Source organism: Andrographis paniculata, unplaced genomic scaffold, assembly GCF_009805555.1.
Source record: "Andrographis paniculata isolate CXL003 unplaced genomic scaffold, ASM980555v1 Contig65END, whole genome shotgun sequence".
Classification (NCBI taxonomy): Eukaryota; Viridiplantae; Streptophyta; class Magnoliopsida; order Lamiales; family Acanthaceae; genus Andrographis; species Andrographis paniculata.
In genome coordinates, this window is record NW_026137601.1 from 4,122,244 (window position 1) to 4,138,331 (window position 16,088).

Consider the following 16,088-nt stretch of genomic DNA (forward strand, 5'->3'; position numbering starts at 1 on the left):
GAGAAAGGGAATAATATAAAGATCTTGGCGAGAAAGAAAGGCACACAATCAAATCCTTCAAGAATATAAAACGACATCTAATGGAAAATGAAAAATTATAAATCTTTTTGTTGGCCAATCAGGACATACCACGTGGCATCATTCGAAAAGGAAGCCGATGCCACCCCTCCCTTATAAATAGGGTCATGGTCAATTCATTTGACATACCGGAGTTCATTTAAAGACTCGAGCAAAAAGGTTAGTATCTGGACTCTCTCTACAATATTCTTCGTGTTCTTTGTGTCATTCGAAGCGTTTTTCGTCGAAAAGTCACCGATTTGGACAAATTATCCAATATTGGTTGATGAATCGATAAAGCTAACATTATTCGTCGTATGCCAAACCAGAGGAAAGATCAAATCTCCAAAATTCGTTGAAGAATTCGTCAAATCCAAGAGAAAGCCTTCAAAGTTCCTCCTAAATATTCAAGATGTTCATCGCATTTTTCACCAAATCATCAAATCTGACTCTCTTCGATCCAAAAGTCAAAGAGACACGCCACAAAAAAGCGTTATGAAACACCAAATCCACCTCCTCAAAGATTAAAGCCTCAGATCGTCCAAATAAGACATCAAATCCAAAGACGATGATCAAAATTGCCCGCACGAACACCAAAGCCCTCCAAAGTCCGGCAAAGTTAAATCGAAGACCAAATTCCTTCGGATCGTCTAAAGAAGACATCAATCCAAAGTCGACGATCAAATCGCCCGCATGGAGACCAAAGCCCTCCAAAAGCCAGCAAAGCCAAATCGAAGACCAAATTCCTTCGGATCAAAGAAGCTATTCAAATCCAAGTTGGAAAACAAATCGATCCAAAAAGGAGCCGTTGGCTAGGCAAACGACGCTCTTACCGCTTGAGCCAACGCCAGTGCCAGCGGCCAGGCCTCCGCCGCTGAGTAAGCGAGATTGGACCACTCCGAAATTTGACTAAGTGTTTATCTCCCAGCGGTCACATCATTCCATTACTAGCAAACAATGATAGCGTCGCTTAAGTAGCGTTGATGCCTTCCAGCCAACGCAGGCAAGTGAGGAAGATCTACGCTCTTACATTCTGAGTTAAGCGAAATGACCACTCTAACCACTCTAGGAGTTATGGTCGGTGCAACTACTCCAATAGATTAACCGCCTCCAACCGCCTAACTGTCCAACGTTTTCAACTGCTGCTCAACTACCGATTCTGAAGATCTATAAATAGAGCCAGATTCCATTTGTAAATTACACTACACAACATTCAAGTGTCTATTTCTTTTCTGCAGATTTTTGTGCTTTTCGAGAGCTCCAATCCTGTAAAAGAGTTCTCTAATTATGAATGACCAAAGGAGTTGAGATTTTCTCCTCCCCTGGCCGCTCACCTTATTGTTTTCTAGTATAAATTACTGCTTTGATTTACAGCTTTGTTCCTGCTTTCGTAATGTAGAAGTTTACTATTTTTACTAATTTAATGAAATATCGTGATTTCTTTATACTCACCTTCATCCCCGCTTCATATATGCACTTTGAGTGATGAGTTTAGATTATGGTTTGTTGAGAAAGAACATCGAAGAATCGACTAACTAAACCTAGATTTGCATCGTATTTATTAACATAATTTAGGCAGTTCAGTGTAGTTAAGCACGTGGGAGCCTTTTCGACCTACTTAGCTGTTGTTCCAAATTCGATTATGATTAAATACAGGTAATAGGAGGGTAAAGTCACTAATGAGACAGAATTTATAATTAAAGGGGCATAGACGCTTGTATATTAGGCCAAAGAAATGTCTAGTGACAGTAGCATCTATTGTTTATAATGTTTTGATTTTGGGTGTCATTGAAGTCTTGTTATAAATTCCTTAAGGTCAAGTATCAGTAACCCAAGTTTTTGTGTTAATCAGTCTGCGCAATTACAATCATTTCTTTTGTCATTACGTGTTATACATATGTTTCGCTTACTCACTAACATCGCTCGCTTATTTCACCTATGAACATCTAGCCATTAAGGACGCACAGATCACGCACAATATTATCTGATCCCTCGCATCGCTCATCTATCGTAGCTCATATATCTATAACCCACTCACTCTTCATCCAATCGTCTTCGCTCACCAACGCTCTCACTACATCCACCTTGCATTAGTTAAATATTGACATATTTTATATTAATTGACCGTTCATCTATGAGAATGTTTATCTACTCACACTTTATTGATTGAGAAAGTTGTCATCAGTTAATACACTTTAGTTTTTTTATGTAGTATAGATTAGTTGAATTTCTTTTGCTTGAAACAGCGTAATTTGGTATACCTCAGTACATGTCACCTTAACTATATTAAAAAAAAGAGAGAAAAAGAAAGTTTAATATAACTTGTCTTTATGCGTTGAGCGATGGATCAAGAAGACCAATTGGTTGCAATATAACAAACAATTTTGCTCACAACTCCTCTCTTTCTCTGGGCGTTTGACAAATAGCTTTTTAAGGTATTTGGTAAATTAGTTTTTTGGACCCAAAAAAACTAATTTCTGAAAAGCTAACTTAGCCCACTCATGGCCCAAATCCAATCTCTCATTGATCCATTGACAACAATAACAATATATGAAAGATTGAATTATTTTGTGTTTCCAATGTGGGACAATCTTCCTTTTTCACATATTTAATATCCAACACAAACAAACAAAGAACAAGATAAGATAAGCACCGATTGAAGAAGAAGAAGTCGTAATTAACATTAATACTACTACTACCACCAATTCACACCACCACGCTCTACTCTATTCTATTCTCTATTCTAATTAAGGCTACAAGACATAAAAGCAAGAAATAAATTAATAAAGAAAGAAAACTAAAAAGGGCATACCTGGAGGAAGAACCGATGAGGTGGATCAGGAGGTGAGGTTCCTCCTGGTGGCTTCCATTTTCAGCAGCAGGTCTTTGATATCGGTCTCCATCCTCATTTTCATGTTGAAATACTCCTCATACGCCCGCTCCACCCCCTGCAACTCCTCCACCTTCTGTTTCCGCATCTCCTCCGCTTCCCCCACCCGCAGCTTCCTTATTCTACCCGAATATTCCTCCTCGATCTTTTCGCTCTTGCTCGCCGAGATTCGCTTCAGGGCTTCCGATTCCCGCCTCGCATCGTCCGCACGTGCCTGAAACATCTTCGCCTCCGCCTGTTTTATTCTCACCATGCTCTCCAGCTCGTCCAATATAGGTTCCTTTTCTGTGGGTTTCCGAATGTCAACGTACTTATCATTCCTGTTGCCGCCGTCAATGGCAGCGAGCAAATTCACCGGATTTTCCAACTGGAGGAGACCCTTCTCTGAATAAATCGACTTCATCCACCCCCCACCTTGGCTCGACCCTGCAATGCCGTTGCCGTTGCCCCCTTCTTGGGTTTTTGTCGCCAACTCGTTTCTGGGCTCGACTGGATTGTTGCCAGGTCTATCTGAATCAGTTTCTGTAAACAAAAGCAGCACAAAGTTCAAATATTACTACAATATCTAATTTGTTGACAGCTTATGAGCTGGTAAAGATACAGAATCTTTGATCGCCGAGCTAAAGAATTGCTTTGATAAAGTGTTAAAAGGGCGTTCCGAAGAAGTCTATACAGATAAACAATATATGGTTCCTAAAGAATGTGTTCGTCGAGTATAACCAGCAATCGATTTTTGTATTCAAATCAAAGCAAGAAAAATAGTTAGAATAAAGGGACAAAGTGTCGGACATTACCGGTGAAAAAGTTGACAATACGGGTTTGCACCTCCTGGAGATCTGCTGCTCTATTGGCCAATTTAGACAGCATCCTGACGGCAATTTCATGCAGCTGTTTCCCTCTCGTATCCCCGCTGGCTGCGAATATTTTTCTTACATATTCAAGCTCTCTCGAAAGGTTTTCTGCAGTCCATTCTTTCACAAAGTTCTGGAAAACCTCCTTAACGAAACCAAACATCTCCGAAGGATGATCGCAAGCAACACAATAAAACTGCATTTCGGAAGTGCGATGGGCACCAGTTGCACTCCGCCCGTTTCTGATATGAGCTTCTCGTAATCCACAATCGGCATGGCACCAGTGCAGGCACACGTCGCACCCAACCCAACTGCACGTGTTAGACGCCATGTCAAACTTAGAACACACGAGACACATGCACTCCCGGCAAAAGTCGTTCCTCTGAGAACATATTTTGCAGTCGCATTCGTCCACAGGCAGAAGACTCCTGCAACTGAGATTCTTGCATCTCATGTTCAGAAATATCTCTGCCAAATCGGATGCCGGGATGTTCTTCTGCAGAAGAAACTCTTGAAGCCCTGTTTTCAAAGCCACCAAGATCTGCAACTGAGTTCGATGTGCGTTCAGCAGCATGTCGAGTGTCAGATCCTGCCTTTTAAGCACAGCCTTCTGCAGAGCACTTAGCTGCCATTTCTTGCTTGGATTCGATATGATGCCTCCAACAAACTCCTTAACACATTCCACGTGCTTCCCAGTCATCTCATTAAACCTACGCGCCATTGTGTTTAGAGGTTCGGACACGATCATCGTAACTATGGACTCGGCAAAGTCGGCTCCAATTTGCTCCTTCCCATCAGGATCGTTGCTCCTTTGCAAACTAGCACCGTATTTCTCAGCCATCAGTTTCTTCCTATCCTTGGAATATTCCGGTCCAGGTCCAATTTCATACGCGACAAAACCCTGTGACGCGGATGAATTTTTATTAAAACTTAATTGCCTTTCAAGTCCATTCGGCAATTTAGAGCTACCACCAGCAGCTCTCAGATGGGATACCCCTCCTTGTCCGCTGGAGTTTCCCTGAGTTAATTGAGACTGAAGAAGGTGCAACCCATTGTCTCTCGACAGCATTCCCATTCCCTGATATGACGGAGGACCCTCTTTGCTCTTACTCTCCTCTAATGCCAAAGCTTTCCAATCCACTCCTTGAAACAAAGGTTTACTGCCAACAGATTGCTCAAAGTCAAGCGCATTATGAGTCAGGGAGCAGCTTGGATTGTGAGTGAATTGCTGTGATCCAGAAAACGACATAGAAGCAGTAAATCCATCAGAATTAGTCCGAAATGAGCTAGCCAATGATTGGACGCTTCTGGCATGGCTGGGAGAACCAGGAGCCTGCCCTCTGTTCTGAGAACCAATAGGCAGTAAAACATTCGGTAAGCTGAGAGACAGGTCGAGAGTTAATTTATCATCTTTAAGCCTGCTATGCATAAATTCTTCAACTTTCTCCGGCTTTTTAATAGGATCTGTGGATAGAAATTGGAATCCCATCGTACTTGGGCCTTCTAATTCATTGTCTCCACTCGTTGCAACATCCCTCATTTTGTTTTCAGCTTCCAGATTAGTTTCTGCAAAATGAACACTGCTGGACGGCAGCGAAACAACACTTTTGCCCTTATCCTTCAATGGCTGGATTGCTTTCTCCGTATGCAATTCCTCCTCTGCTGCTGTTTCCAAGTCCTCAGCCGCAACAGCTTTGTCCGGCTTCGCCTCAATATTAACACTCTTTTCCTCCCTTGTCTCTTTTACTGACGGTAACTTGCCGCCACATGTATTGTCCGCAACTTCCTCCAAAGAGTCTTCCCTTTTGTCCTCCATTACTACTTCATTTTCTCTTTTTGTGTCGATTGTATCATATTTGCCTCCACCTCCCTCTCGAGACGTCGTATCCTTACAGCTCTGCAAGCCGCTACTTTTGTTGACAACATCTTCGATGCTCTTAGCATCTTCTGCTTGCTCCGCAACGCTTCCCGTCTCATTCACATGTCCCTCTTTGAAGCTACCATTGTCGCGCACATCTTCATACTTTCCAGTGTATTCCGAGAGGTGTTCATTGTCGTGTCCCTTATGAGAGGAGTTCAATTCACTACCATCTTCATCTTCCGCAGGCTCTGTCGAAGGCGCAAGGGGTTGAGGATCAGGTTCCAGCTCTCCTTCCTCTCGTTCACTGCTGTGGCCGTCACTCTCAACCGGCATTTCCTCATTTTTCTTGCACTCCACACTCTTCGACCGTTCACTCTCAGAGTCCTTAGACCAAGCCGGCGACTTCGCATTCGCATCCCTGACACCCTGCGGAGACTTTGCTGCTTTCCCAACATCCTTCGCATCCATTCGACTCCCTCTGCTTACCTCATGGCTACTCCTCGAGCCATCATCTCCATCTTTTCCACACCCAAATCTCCGCCACGAAGCTGCAATGCCCTCCCTCTTCGTCCTGTCTCTCTCCGACCTAAACCCCTTGGGAAAATCCCTCCTAGCCCCTGAAAAGCTCTCGGCACGATACATAGGATCCATTCCATACCCAGCCCTAGGCGAAGAGCTCAAAATACCCCTCTCATTCCCATCTCTATGCCTGTCATAACTCTTCCGCCGATCGTAATTGTCCAAATCATAGTCAGATCGCTTCCTCAACCTCGAGCTCTCCCTATCATCGTCAAATCGATCATACCTAGATGTCGAAGAGGAAAGAACCTTCTTCCCATTATCAGACGACTTGTAATAAGAACCTCTATGTACAGACGAAGATGAACGCTGCAAACCAGAATCCTCCTCTCGTCTCCCCCAATCTTTCACCACACCTTTCTCTGCGTACAGATCATCACTCGACCTCAACCTCTTCATAATTTCCACAGCTCAAAATCAATCACAACCGACACATAAACATTACCAAATTTGACCAACGAAGAACAAGCACTTCCTCACCAATAACCACCAAGCTACTACTATTTCAGATTTACAAATCTCCACACAGCCAAAATCTAGCGAGGTCAATAAAAGAGCACCATCAGATCACGCCAAATCTCGAAAACAAACCAACCGAAAAAATTTTCAAATCGTGCAAACGGAATCACAGCTGAAACTCACCATCATAACCTCTAACCTCCGCACGAGCCCGAAATCGCCAGAAACCCTAACTCACTCACAGTAGACGGCTGGAAATCCAATCCAACTACGGGTTCAACGAAAGCCAGATTCAGCGCATCCTCCGCAGTAATCACCAGATGCACGTGGTCGGAGCGGTCGCCGGCAAGAAGGACGGAGGAGGATTCGCTCCTGGTCAGTCAACGGAAAATGATGACAAGTGGGGCTGAAAGAGAGGGTTGAGGTTGAGGTTGGGGGAAGAGATGGTCGACTACAATACGCAAAGTGCGCATTGCGCACCAGTCAAGCCATTGGGAAGTGTGAGGTCATGGTGCGCACTGCGCCCCCCGGCGTACGTTAGACTCAGCCCCCATTAGTCAACTAATGTTTGAAAAAGTTTAAATTAAGCCAACCTGTTGAAACGCCTTTCCACGTCAGCATTTCACCTTGTTTTCTATGCTTATTTATTTATTTTTTCAAATAAGAGAATTTTAAAAGACAAGTGATATAGGGTAAGTTGACTAATGCTTTATTCATCGCGTCTTTATATGATATTCACCAAGATAAATAAATAAAGAACTAAAGGGTGCGTTTCGTGGAATTGCAGATAAATAATCCATCACCCCACATAATTTGTTTTTTTTTTATTTTTAAAAATATAATTATCATTTTAAATTTTAAATTTTAAATTTTCTTAATTTTAATTAAATTATTTATTTATTTTAATTTTAATCTATAATTATTTTTACTAATACACTTTTTAATTACTTACTAATTATACTTTACTTAAATTCTCATGTCTACAATAATACATCTATATTACAGGGGACGGAGAGAGTATTAATCATAAAAAATGATAAATAAAAAATAATTCAAATAAAATAAAATTTTGTAAATAAATATTGTTGTATTTATTAATTAGTAATTTTTAAATATTAATTTTAGTATGAATTTTATAAAATCAGAATAATATATTTTTGTATACAAATTTAATTTTTGAGGAAAAAATAAAAATAATTTTATTTTTCAAGTTTTATTTTTTTGACACAAATAAACAAAAGAATCTCGGCTCTCAATAGGCAGTTTGGGTATATTTCTTAATTTAGTATTCAAGACAATCTTGAAAAAATTACAATTATTTGATGAAAATTTTAATTTATGGATGAAATTTGAGGCAGAGGTAGATATGCAATTTGATTCATATAATTAATATAAATATGGATAGATATTGGTCGTGTTCATAATCCAGTTTACATTAAAAATAAAAAGTAAAAAAGAACTTCATCTTCTTTCATCGGCATCCATCGAAGAAAATAAATTGTAGAGAAGTCAGAGCGTAGATAAAGCAAAATAATATGCATTCCTGACAATTTTAGTGTGTTGTAGACGAAGATAACGTTTTAAAAATAACATAATTGGGTAAGTTTTTTTTTATCGATCGCAAAAGTAACGTATTAACGACTTTTTATTACATCATATATCTATCTTCTGAACATCATATTCTAAATATATATATTAGTCATTCGGCGTATCAATATTTGCACACAAGAAATATTTAATAAATGGCTGAAACAACGAAAGACTTGCAGGCTTCCATTAGTACAATTACATATAATAAATTTATTCTAATTGTCGAATCCAATATTTGTACGAATGATTTGTAGCCTGAAATTAAAAAATATGGTTTATATTATTTTCTTGAGACGATTTTAAATCTTATTATAGTGTTACATACGAAATTTAGAATTAGGTTAAAAGCCCAAGGTAAAAAGAAGAATGGGCCTGGCAATAGAGTTGATTGAACTGGCTGAAGGATACCATGAGGAAATCAAGGAAAATAGGTTTATTTCTAAGGAAAATACAGGACGGAAGGACCTCAGGTCGGTAGGTCCTCAAGACGGAAAGACCTCAGGTCGGAAGGTCTTCAGGTCGGGAGGTCCTCAAGACGGAAAGTCATCAGGACGGAAGGACCTCAGGTCGGTAGGTCCTCAGGACGGAAAGACTTCAGGTCGGGAGGTCCTCAAGACGGAAAGTCATCAGGATGGAAGGACCTCAGGTCGGTAGGTCCTCAAGACGGAAAGACCTCAGGTCGGAAGGTCTTCAGGTCGGGAGGTCCTCAAGACGGAAAGTCATCCGGACGGAAGAACCTTAGGTCGGTAGGTCCTCAAGACGGAAAGACCTCAGGTCGGAAGGTCTTCAGGTCGGGAGGTCCTCAAGACGGGAGGCCCTCAGGACGGGAAGTCCGCAGGTCGGGAGGCCTCAGGTCGGGAAGTTCTCAGGTCGGAACTCTGCGGCAGGACCAACAAATCGGATGGTTTGTTAGTCGGGATGTCTGTAGCTGCTCCAAATAAGTCAGCTGGTTTGCAAGTCGGGAGGATTGGCAGTCGGACCAATGCGGTTGTAGATTGGCAGTCGGGCCAAAAGGGCGGAAGGTCTGTGGTCGGCTCAAAGAGTGAAATATAGGGATAATTTTGGTCCGCTGAGGACACGTGTCAGCAGGAGAAGGATTGGAAGACGGTTGGGAAGGAGACGTTGTAACCGTTCGGGCAACGGTTTTCAGTACAGTTTCCCAGAGAATATTTAAGGATTTGAATCATCATTTGGCAAGGCATCTTCAATCAACTTCAACAAAGCAAAGTCAGATTTGGGGATCACCACTTTAAATTTCAGTCTTTTATTTTCCAGTTTATTTTCTGTACCATACAGTGTTTAGAGATTCCTAATCTCAGGCACTAATTAATCAAGTTTAAGGATATTTTCTATATCTTTGAATTTTACTTTATTTTTGTTGAAAAATTACATCAACAAATTGGCGACCACAGTGGGAGCAAGACAAAATTGCTCATTCCAATTCCGGCGATAATTTCATACGTCTTAGATCCGGCCGTATCATCGGAAGGGTCCACATGGCAGGTTCACAACCTCAATCGTCTTCGGCACCGGTGGGAGAATCCGTTCCACCACCTATCGTGCCAAATGCCGGGGAAATCCCACAACCACCAACTGATTGGTGGTCTTATGTTCAACAAATGAACAACCAGCACACTTTGGTTATGCAGAATATGTTGCGTGAGCAACAAACGAACATGTTGCGTGAGCAACAGAGTTTGATGCAGAACATGATAGATCAAGCACTGTCAAGGGTTAGTCTTCAACCTACTCAAACTCCACCAGGAGCATCACCATCCAGACCACAGGCAAATTTCGCAGGGCCATCATTCGTGGATAGTACATTCCCAAGTGCCACAAATCCCAACCGAATGGATAGGGGAAAATCTCCTCTGACTTTTCCCAACACTGTTCCATTGGGACCAAGGGTTACCAATCCGCAGCCGAACAACACAAGGGAGGACAGGCCTGAAGGATATATACATGATCCTATTCATATTCCTGTGCAGGATCCGTTCCATGTTCCTGATCATCAACGCTTTCATGTAGATCCTGATGAGATTGCACATATATTAAGGGATCAGTATGGATTAACTCCTCAGATGGCTAACCGCCCTGCATATCAGAGACCTTTCCCAGAAAGGATCATTAATGAACACCCTCTCCCAAGGAATTATCGACCACCCGATTTTCATGCATTCTCAGGGGAGGACGGATCATCCACCATAGAACATGTTGGTCGGTTCACAGCACAATTAGGAGAAGTTGGCAATAACCCTTTTTATAAGTTGCAGCTGTTTGGTTTATCTCTTATTAGAACAGCATTCTCGTGGTTTGCAAGTCTGCCTCCTGGACAAATTTAGACATGGGAAGGACTGGAGATGGCATTTCATGCTAGATTCTTCAATCCTTTACCAACTGTTTCTTTAACTGATTTATTAGAATTGAGACAGTATCCAGAAGAATCTGCTTCACAGTTTATAGAAAGGGTCCGATTGATGAAGGGACGATGTCCTACGGTAATCAGTGAGAAAGAGATGACCAATTTAGTGGTCCGGAATATGCATACTCGCTTAAGAAAGGCACTTACTGCCCTGGATGTTGAGGATTTGGCAAGTCTTGCATCCAAGGCAGGACGTTTAGAGTCTTTGTTCAGAGAGGAAGATCAGCATAACAGGCGCAATAGAGGCCAACATATGGCGAGTATGGGAACAGAAACATGTGACTTTGATTTTAATCAGTCAGAAGAGATGGCAGCCGAAATCCTTTCTGGAAAACCTTATGTATGCCCTAAATTGAAGCCAGTACCAGGATCTGAAGGAAAGGAGCAACCGACGTTTGATAGTTCGAAAGCTGATGAAATCTTTGATATCCTACTGACTGATGGGCAGATCCGTATTCCAAAGGGGCAAAGATTGGCCACTAAAGAAGAAATCAAAGGGAGACCATATTGTAAGTGGCATAATTCTTTCACACACAATACAAGTCAGTGTACTCATTTCAGGAAGGAAATTCAAAAGGCCATCAAGACAGGTCGGCTCAAATACATCACTCTAGGTGTAGACCAGCAACCGTTTCCGAAAGTAACAATGGCAATGGTTGACATCCAACCAAGTTCGGAAACAGGGAAAAGTTCGGCCAATAGTGGACAAACAGGGGAACGAACTCAGGCAAGCCCCGGAACAAAGAAAGGAAATCAGCCAAACAGCAGCCGACCTGAAGGACGACTCAAAGTTTGTGAGAAGCCAGTCGCTGAAAAATGGGACCATCCAGACGGTTCTTTTAATGTGGAGGTGAAAGAAAAGGTTTTAGTCCGTGATCACCCGACCAGAAAAACAGGGTCAGTCGGGAACACTTGGGCTCGAAATAAAAAGCCTTTACCCGTTGATATAGATCCTCGTTTCCCAGGTATGAATCGTACACAGATTCGCAATGCCAAACGCAGGTATGCTGCAAAGTATGGGAAACGAGTTCCTTCAGTAAAACAACGAACCGACGAACAAAAAGCAGCCGACCACTTGGCGGGAGATCAGTCCATTAGAGTCTTTACAGAACAAACGACCAACGAGCAGGGAGCAGCCATTCAGTCTCCAAAAAGTCGGTCCAGTCGGGTCTGTTCAGGAAAGCAACCGAATGACGGATTAGGCGCTTCCGACTATTCCAAAAGAAGTTCGTCGGGACAGGGGAAAGGTAAATGAATGGCAGATGAAATAATTAGAGGTTTTCGATGCCAACATTGTGAACGGATCAACATCAATCCATCTCCTGAGGAATTCCGCATAGAATCTTTGACGGTTCAATCTCGGGATAAGACAAAGGAAGAAGTTGTAACTACAGAGGAAAGTTCAAGATCTGTTAAATCTCGTCTGGGACCACGAATCCCTTGTCGAATGACAGAAATTAATCAGATTAGAGATGAACCGATGTGGGCGAGTCTGGTAGATGATACTATGGACGAACCTTTATGGGCATTCTTGGCAGATGATGAATTAGAGGAAACAGAGTGGGCAAAGACTTCAGATTCCGAGCCTCAGACGGAAACACCTTCGATAGTATTTCCTCCTATTCCAGAGGGTGCGATCTCCCATTTGAAACCTCTGTATGTTAATGCTCACATTTGTGGAAAACCAATCACAAAGGTTTTCGTGGATAATGGAGCAGTCTTTAATGTTATGCCATTGAAGACTCTCAAGAAGCTAGGGAAAGGAATTCATGATCTGTCTCCTGTGGAATTCGAAATGACAAGTTTTACAGGGCAGCCGACTAAGCCTGAAGGCATGATGGTTGCCACAATTGAAGTCGGACCAAAAAAGATCTCCACTGTTTTCTTTATTGTGGACGCAGATACTACATACTCTCTCTTGCTGGGAGAGACTGGATTCATGCCTCTCAATGTGTGCCATCAACCTTGCACCAACAATTAATGTTCTGGGAAGGAAATCAGGTCTTCAAAATGGAAGCGAATGACAACCCATTCGATGTAACAGAACAAGTTGAAGAGTCAGTGTTTTATTCCAGTCATTTGGCTCCGATGTCTCAGTTGTATATGGCCAGGGAATACCCAAACAAGGGTTATAAAGTCACTGGCCAGAACTCGATGTTCTATTAAAAGAACACCTTTATTGTATGGCTCATGATAAAGCCACGCCCATTCCCATATAATTTGTTTGTTATGGATGATACAAGTTTAGAAGTATGTAGTTCTCTTATTAATAAGTTCTATTTAAAGCAGTTATTACATAAAGCAGAAAATAGTAAAGAGATTCTGGATGTTCACCTCCAAGAAGATGAACAATTTCGTTGGCCCGATTTATTAGAAAAAACAGAACCAACAGCTTCATCACAAGACCCATTATTGGAGTTTAATTTAGGAACCGAATTGGTTCCAAAAGTGATCAGGTTAAGTGGTTATTTGTCTAAAGAGCAACAAACAATGATGCTCGAAGTTATTAGAAACAACATTGATTGTTTAGCATGGGATTATTCAGAGATGCCTGGTTTGACAAGAAGTCTAATAGAGCATCGATTGCCTATCAAGGAAGGTTGCAAACCTTACAAACAACCTCCAAGGCGAATGAGCCCGGATTTAATGCCTCAAATCAAGGAAGAAATCCAAAAACTTCTCAAAGTGGGTTTTATTCAGCCTTGCCGTTATGCGGAGTGGCTGGCTAATATTGTGCCAGTGGTCAAGAAAAATGGTAAGATTAGGATATGCATCGATTTCAGGGATTTGAATCTAGCTACCCCTAAGGACGAATATGTGATGCCTATGGCCGACATGTTGATAGATGCAGCAGCAGGGCATAAAATCCTTAGTCTGATGGATGGTTATGCAGGTTATAACCAAATATTTCTGGCAGAAGAAGACATTCCTAAGACAGCATTCAGATGCCCAGGGGCTTTAGGTATTTATGAATGGACAGTCATGCCATTCGGGTTAAAGAATGCAGGGGCAACTTACCAAAGAGCCATGAATTCAATCTTTCACGATTTAATTGGCAAATCTATGGAAGTTTATATTGATGATGTTATTGTTAAATCTTCCAGTTTTGACGAACATTTGAAAAATCTTGAAGAGGCATTCGAAAGAATGAAGAAGTACAAGTTGAAGATGAATCCAACCAAATGTGCTTTTGGAATATCAGCCGGGAGTTTTTTGGGATTTTTAGTTCATGAGAGAGGAATTGAAATCGATGCCAATAAGGCTAAAGCCATTCTTGACAGTCGGCCACCCAAGACGGTTAAAGAAATCCAAAGTCTTTTGGGTAAGGTGAACTATTTGAGGCGTTTCATTTCTAATGCTGCTGGCAAGGTCAGACCTATTACTAAATTGTTGAAAGCTGGAGAAAATGCTTTTGAATGGGGTCCCGATCAACAGACGGCTTTAGATGCTATCAAACAGGCATTGGTTCACCCTCCAGTCTTGATGCCTCCTAAACAAGGTCGACCACTCAAACTTTATTTGGCAAATACATATGAAGTGGTTAGCTGTTTATTGACACAGGATGGTGATGACGGGAAGGAAAGGGCAATCTACTATCTCAGTAAAACCCTTACAGGACCAGAACTGAATTACACTATGCCAGAAAAAATGTGTTATTCATTGGTCTTCGCTTGTACTAAACTCGAGCATTATTTGCTGCCCAGAAGAATTGAGGTCATATCAAAGGTGGATCTCATCAAATTGATTTTACAGAGACCTACTATGAAGGGCAGACTCATGAAGTGGGCCATCAAATTGGCTCCTTTTGATCTTCAACATTCCCCGCTGAGGGCAATCAAGGGACAAGCAGTAGCCGACTTCTTAGCAGAATTCTCACAAGTCGGGTATTCTCTTTGTGATAGTGTCCGACCATTTAGTTGTTCATCATATCTGGATAATCTACAGGTCGGATGTGTGCCTTATATAAGTACCAGAACATGGTTGATGTTCTTTGATGGTTCTACATCTGGAAACAAATCAGGAGCAGGGGTCTTTTTGCAAGGACCTGATGGTCAAAAGATCAACTTACAACTACGATTGGAAGCCATGACCCATAATTCGGCAGAATATGAAGCTTTAATTTTGGGTTTGGAGGCTTTAATAGCCAGGAAGGTCCAGTCTGTAATCATAAGGGGGGATTCTCAATTAGTAGTCAACCAGGTAAACAATCAATATGTTTGCAATTACCCTCATCTTCGCAGATACAGGGACATTGTGGGTCGGTTACTGACAAAAATCTCAGAAGTAATAATTGAGTTCATTCCGAGGAAAGAAAACCAACGTGCTGATGAGTTGGCTCAAAGGGCCTGTAAAGGAATTCTGGAGGATATGTGGTCGGAGGTCAAGTCGGGCATAAAAGGAAAGATAGACCCAATATGTGACCGAATGGTCGGGCAGGAGACTGTCGGACAGGAGCCCGACTGCGAAGTTACGGTCGGGCAAGAGACTGTCGGACAGGAGCCCGACTGCGAAGTTATGGTCGAGCAGGAGATTGTCGGACAGGAGCCCGACTGCGAAGTTGTCGGACAGGAGACTGTCGGTCAGGAGCCCGACTGCGAAGTTACGGTCGAGCAGGAGATTGTCGGACAGGAGCCCGACTGCGAAGTTGTCGGGCAGGAAACTGTCGGACAGGAGCCCGACTGCGAAGTTATTGTCGGACAGGAGCCCGACTGCGTAGTTACTCTCGAGCAGGAGTCCGACGGCGAAACAGTGCCCGATTGGAGAACAGAGCTTATCATGTATTTACAGAATCCAGGTGCGAGTGTTTCGATTGCGACACGATTGAAAGCTTTACGTTTTCAATTGATAAATGGAATTTTGTATAAGAGATCATTTGAAGGTTTACTTTTGAAATGTTTGGGGTCTAAAGAAGCTCTAGAGGTAATGACAGAAGTACATGGTGGGATATGTGGAGCTCATCGGGCAGGTCTGAATATGAGATGGGCCATTCATCGTTTGGGTTTTTTCTGGCCAAAGATTTTCGAAGATTGCATACAATTTGCCAAAGGGTGTCAGGAATGTCAGAGACATGGAAATTTAAACCATTTGCCAGTAACCGAATTGCAATTTTTGGCAAAACCATGGCCTTTTAAATCATGGGCTATGGATATTATTGGTAAGATACATCCTGCTTCATCGAAACATCATTGTTTCATATTGGTCGCGACTGATTACTTTACCAAATGGGTAGAAGCGGTTGCTTTGAAAAATGTAGATCAGAAGGAGGTGATAGACTTCGTTTTGAATCAAATTATTAACAGATATGGCATTCCTCAGTCTATAACAACTGACCAAGGCTTGGTTTTCACAGGGGAAAAGTTCTCTAGTTTCTTGGCAGAA

The 16,088-nt window shown here is 42.0% G+C and overlaps 1 protein-coding gene across 1 annotated transcript; it reads right to left on the reverse strand.

Moving 5' to 3' along the window:
- Positions 1–2,608: 2,608 nt before the first annotated feature.
- Positions 2,609–7,166, reverse strand: LOC127262121 (protein OBERON 4). The gene is made up of 3 exons (XM_051290649.1): positions 6,881–7,166; positions 3,742–6,774; positions 2,609–3,469 (listed from the first exon to the last, which is right to left on the reverse strand). Exons 2-3 carry the CDS (start codon positions 6,635–6,637, stop codon positions 2,895–2,897), a joined length of 3,471 nt encoding a protein of 1,156 aa, XP_051146606.1. The 5' UTR covers positions 6,638–6,774; positions 6,881–7,166; the 3' UTR covers positions 2,609–2,894.
- Positions 7,167–16,088: the final 8,922 nt, after the last annotated feature.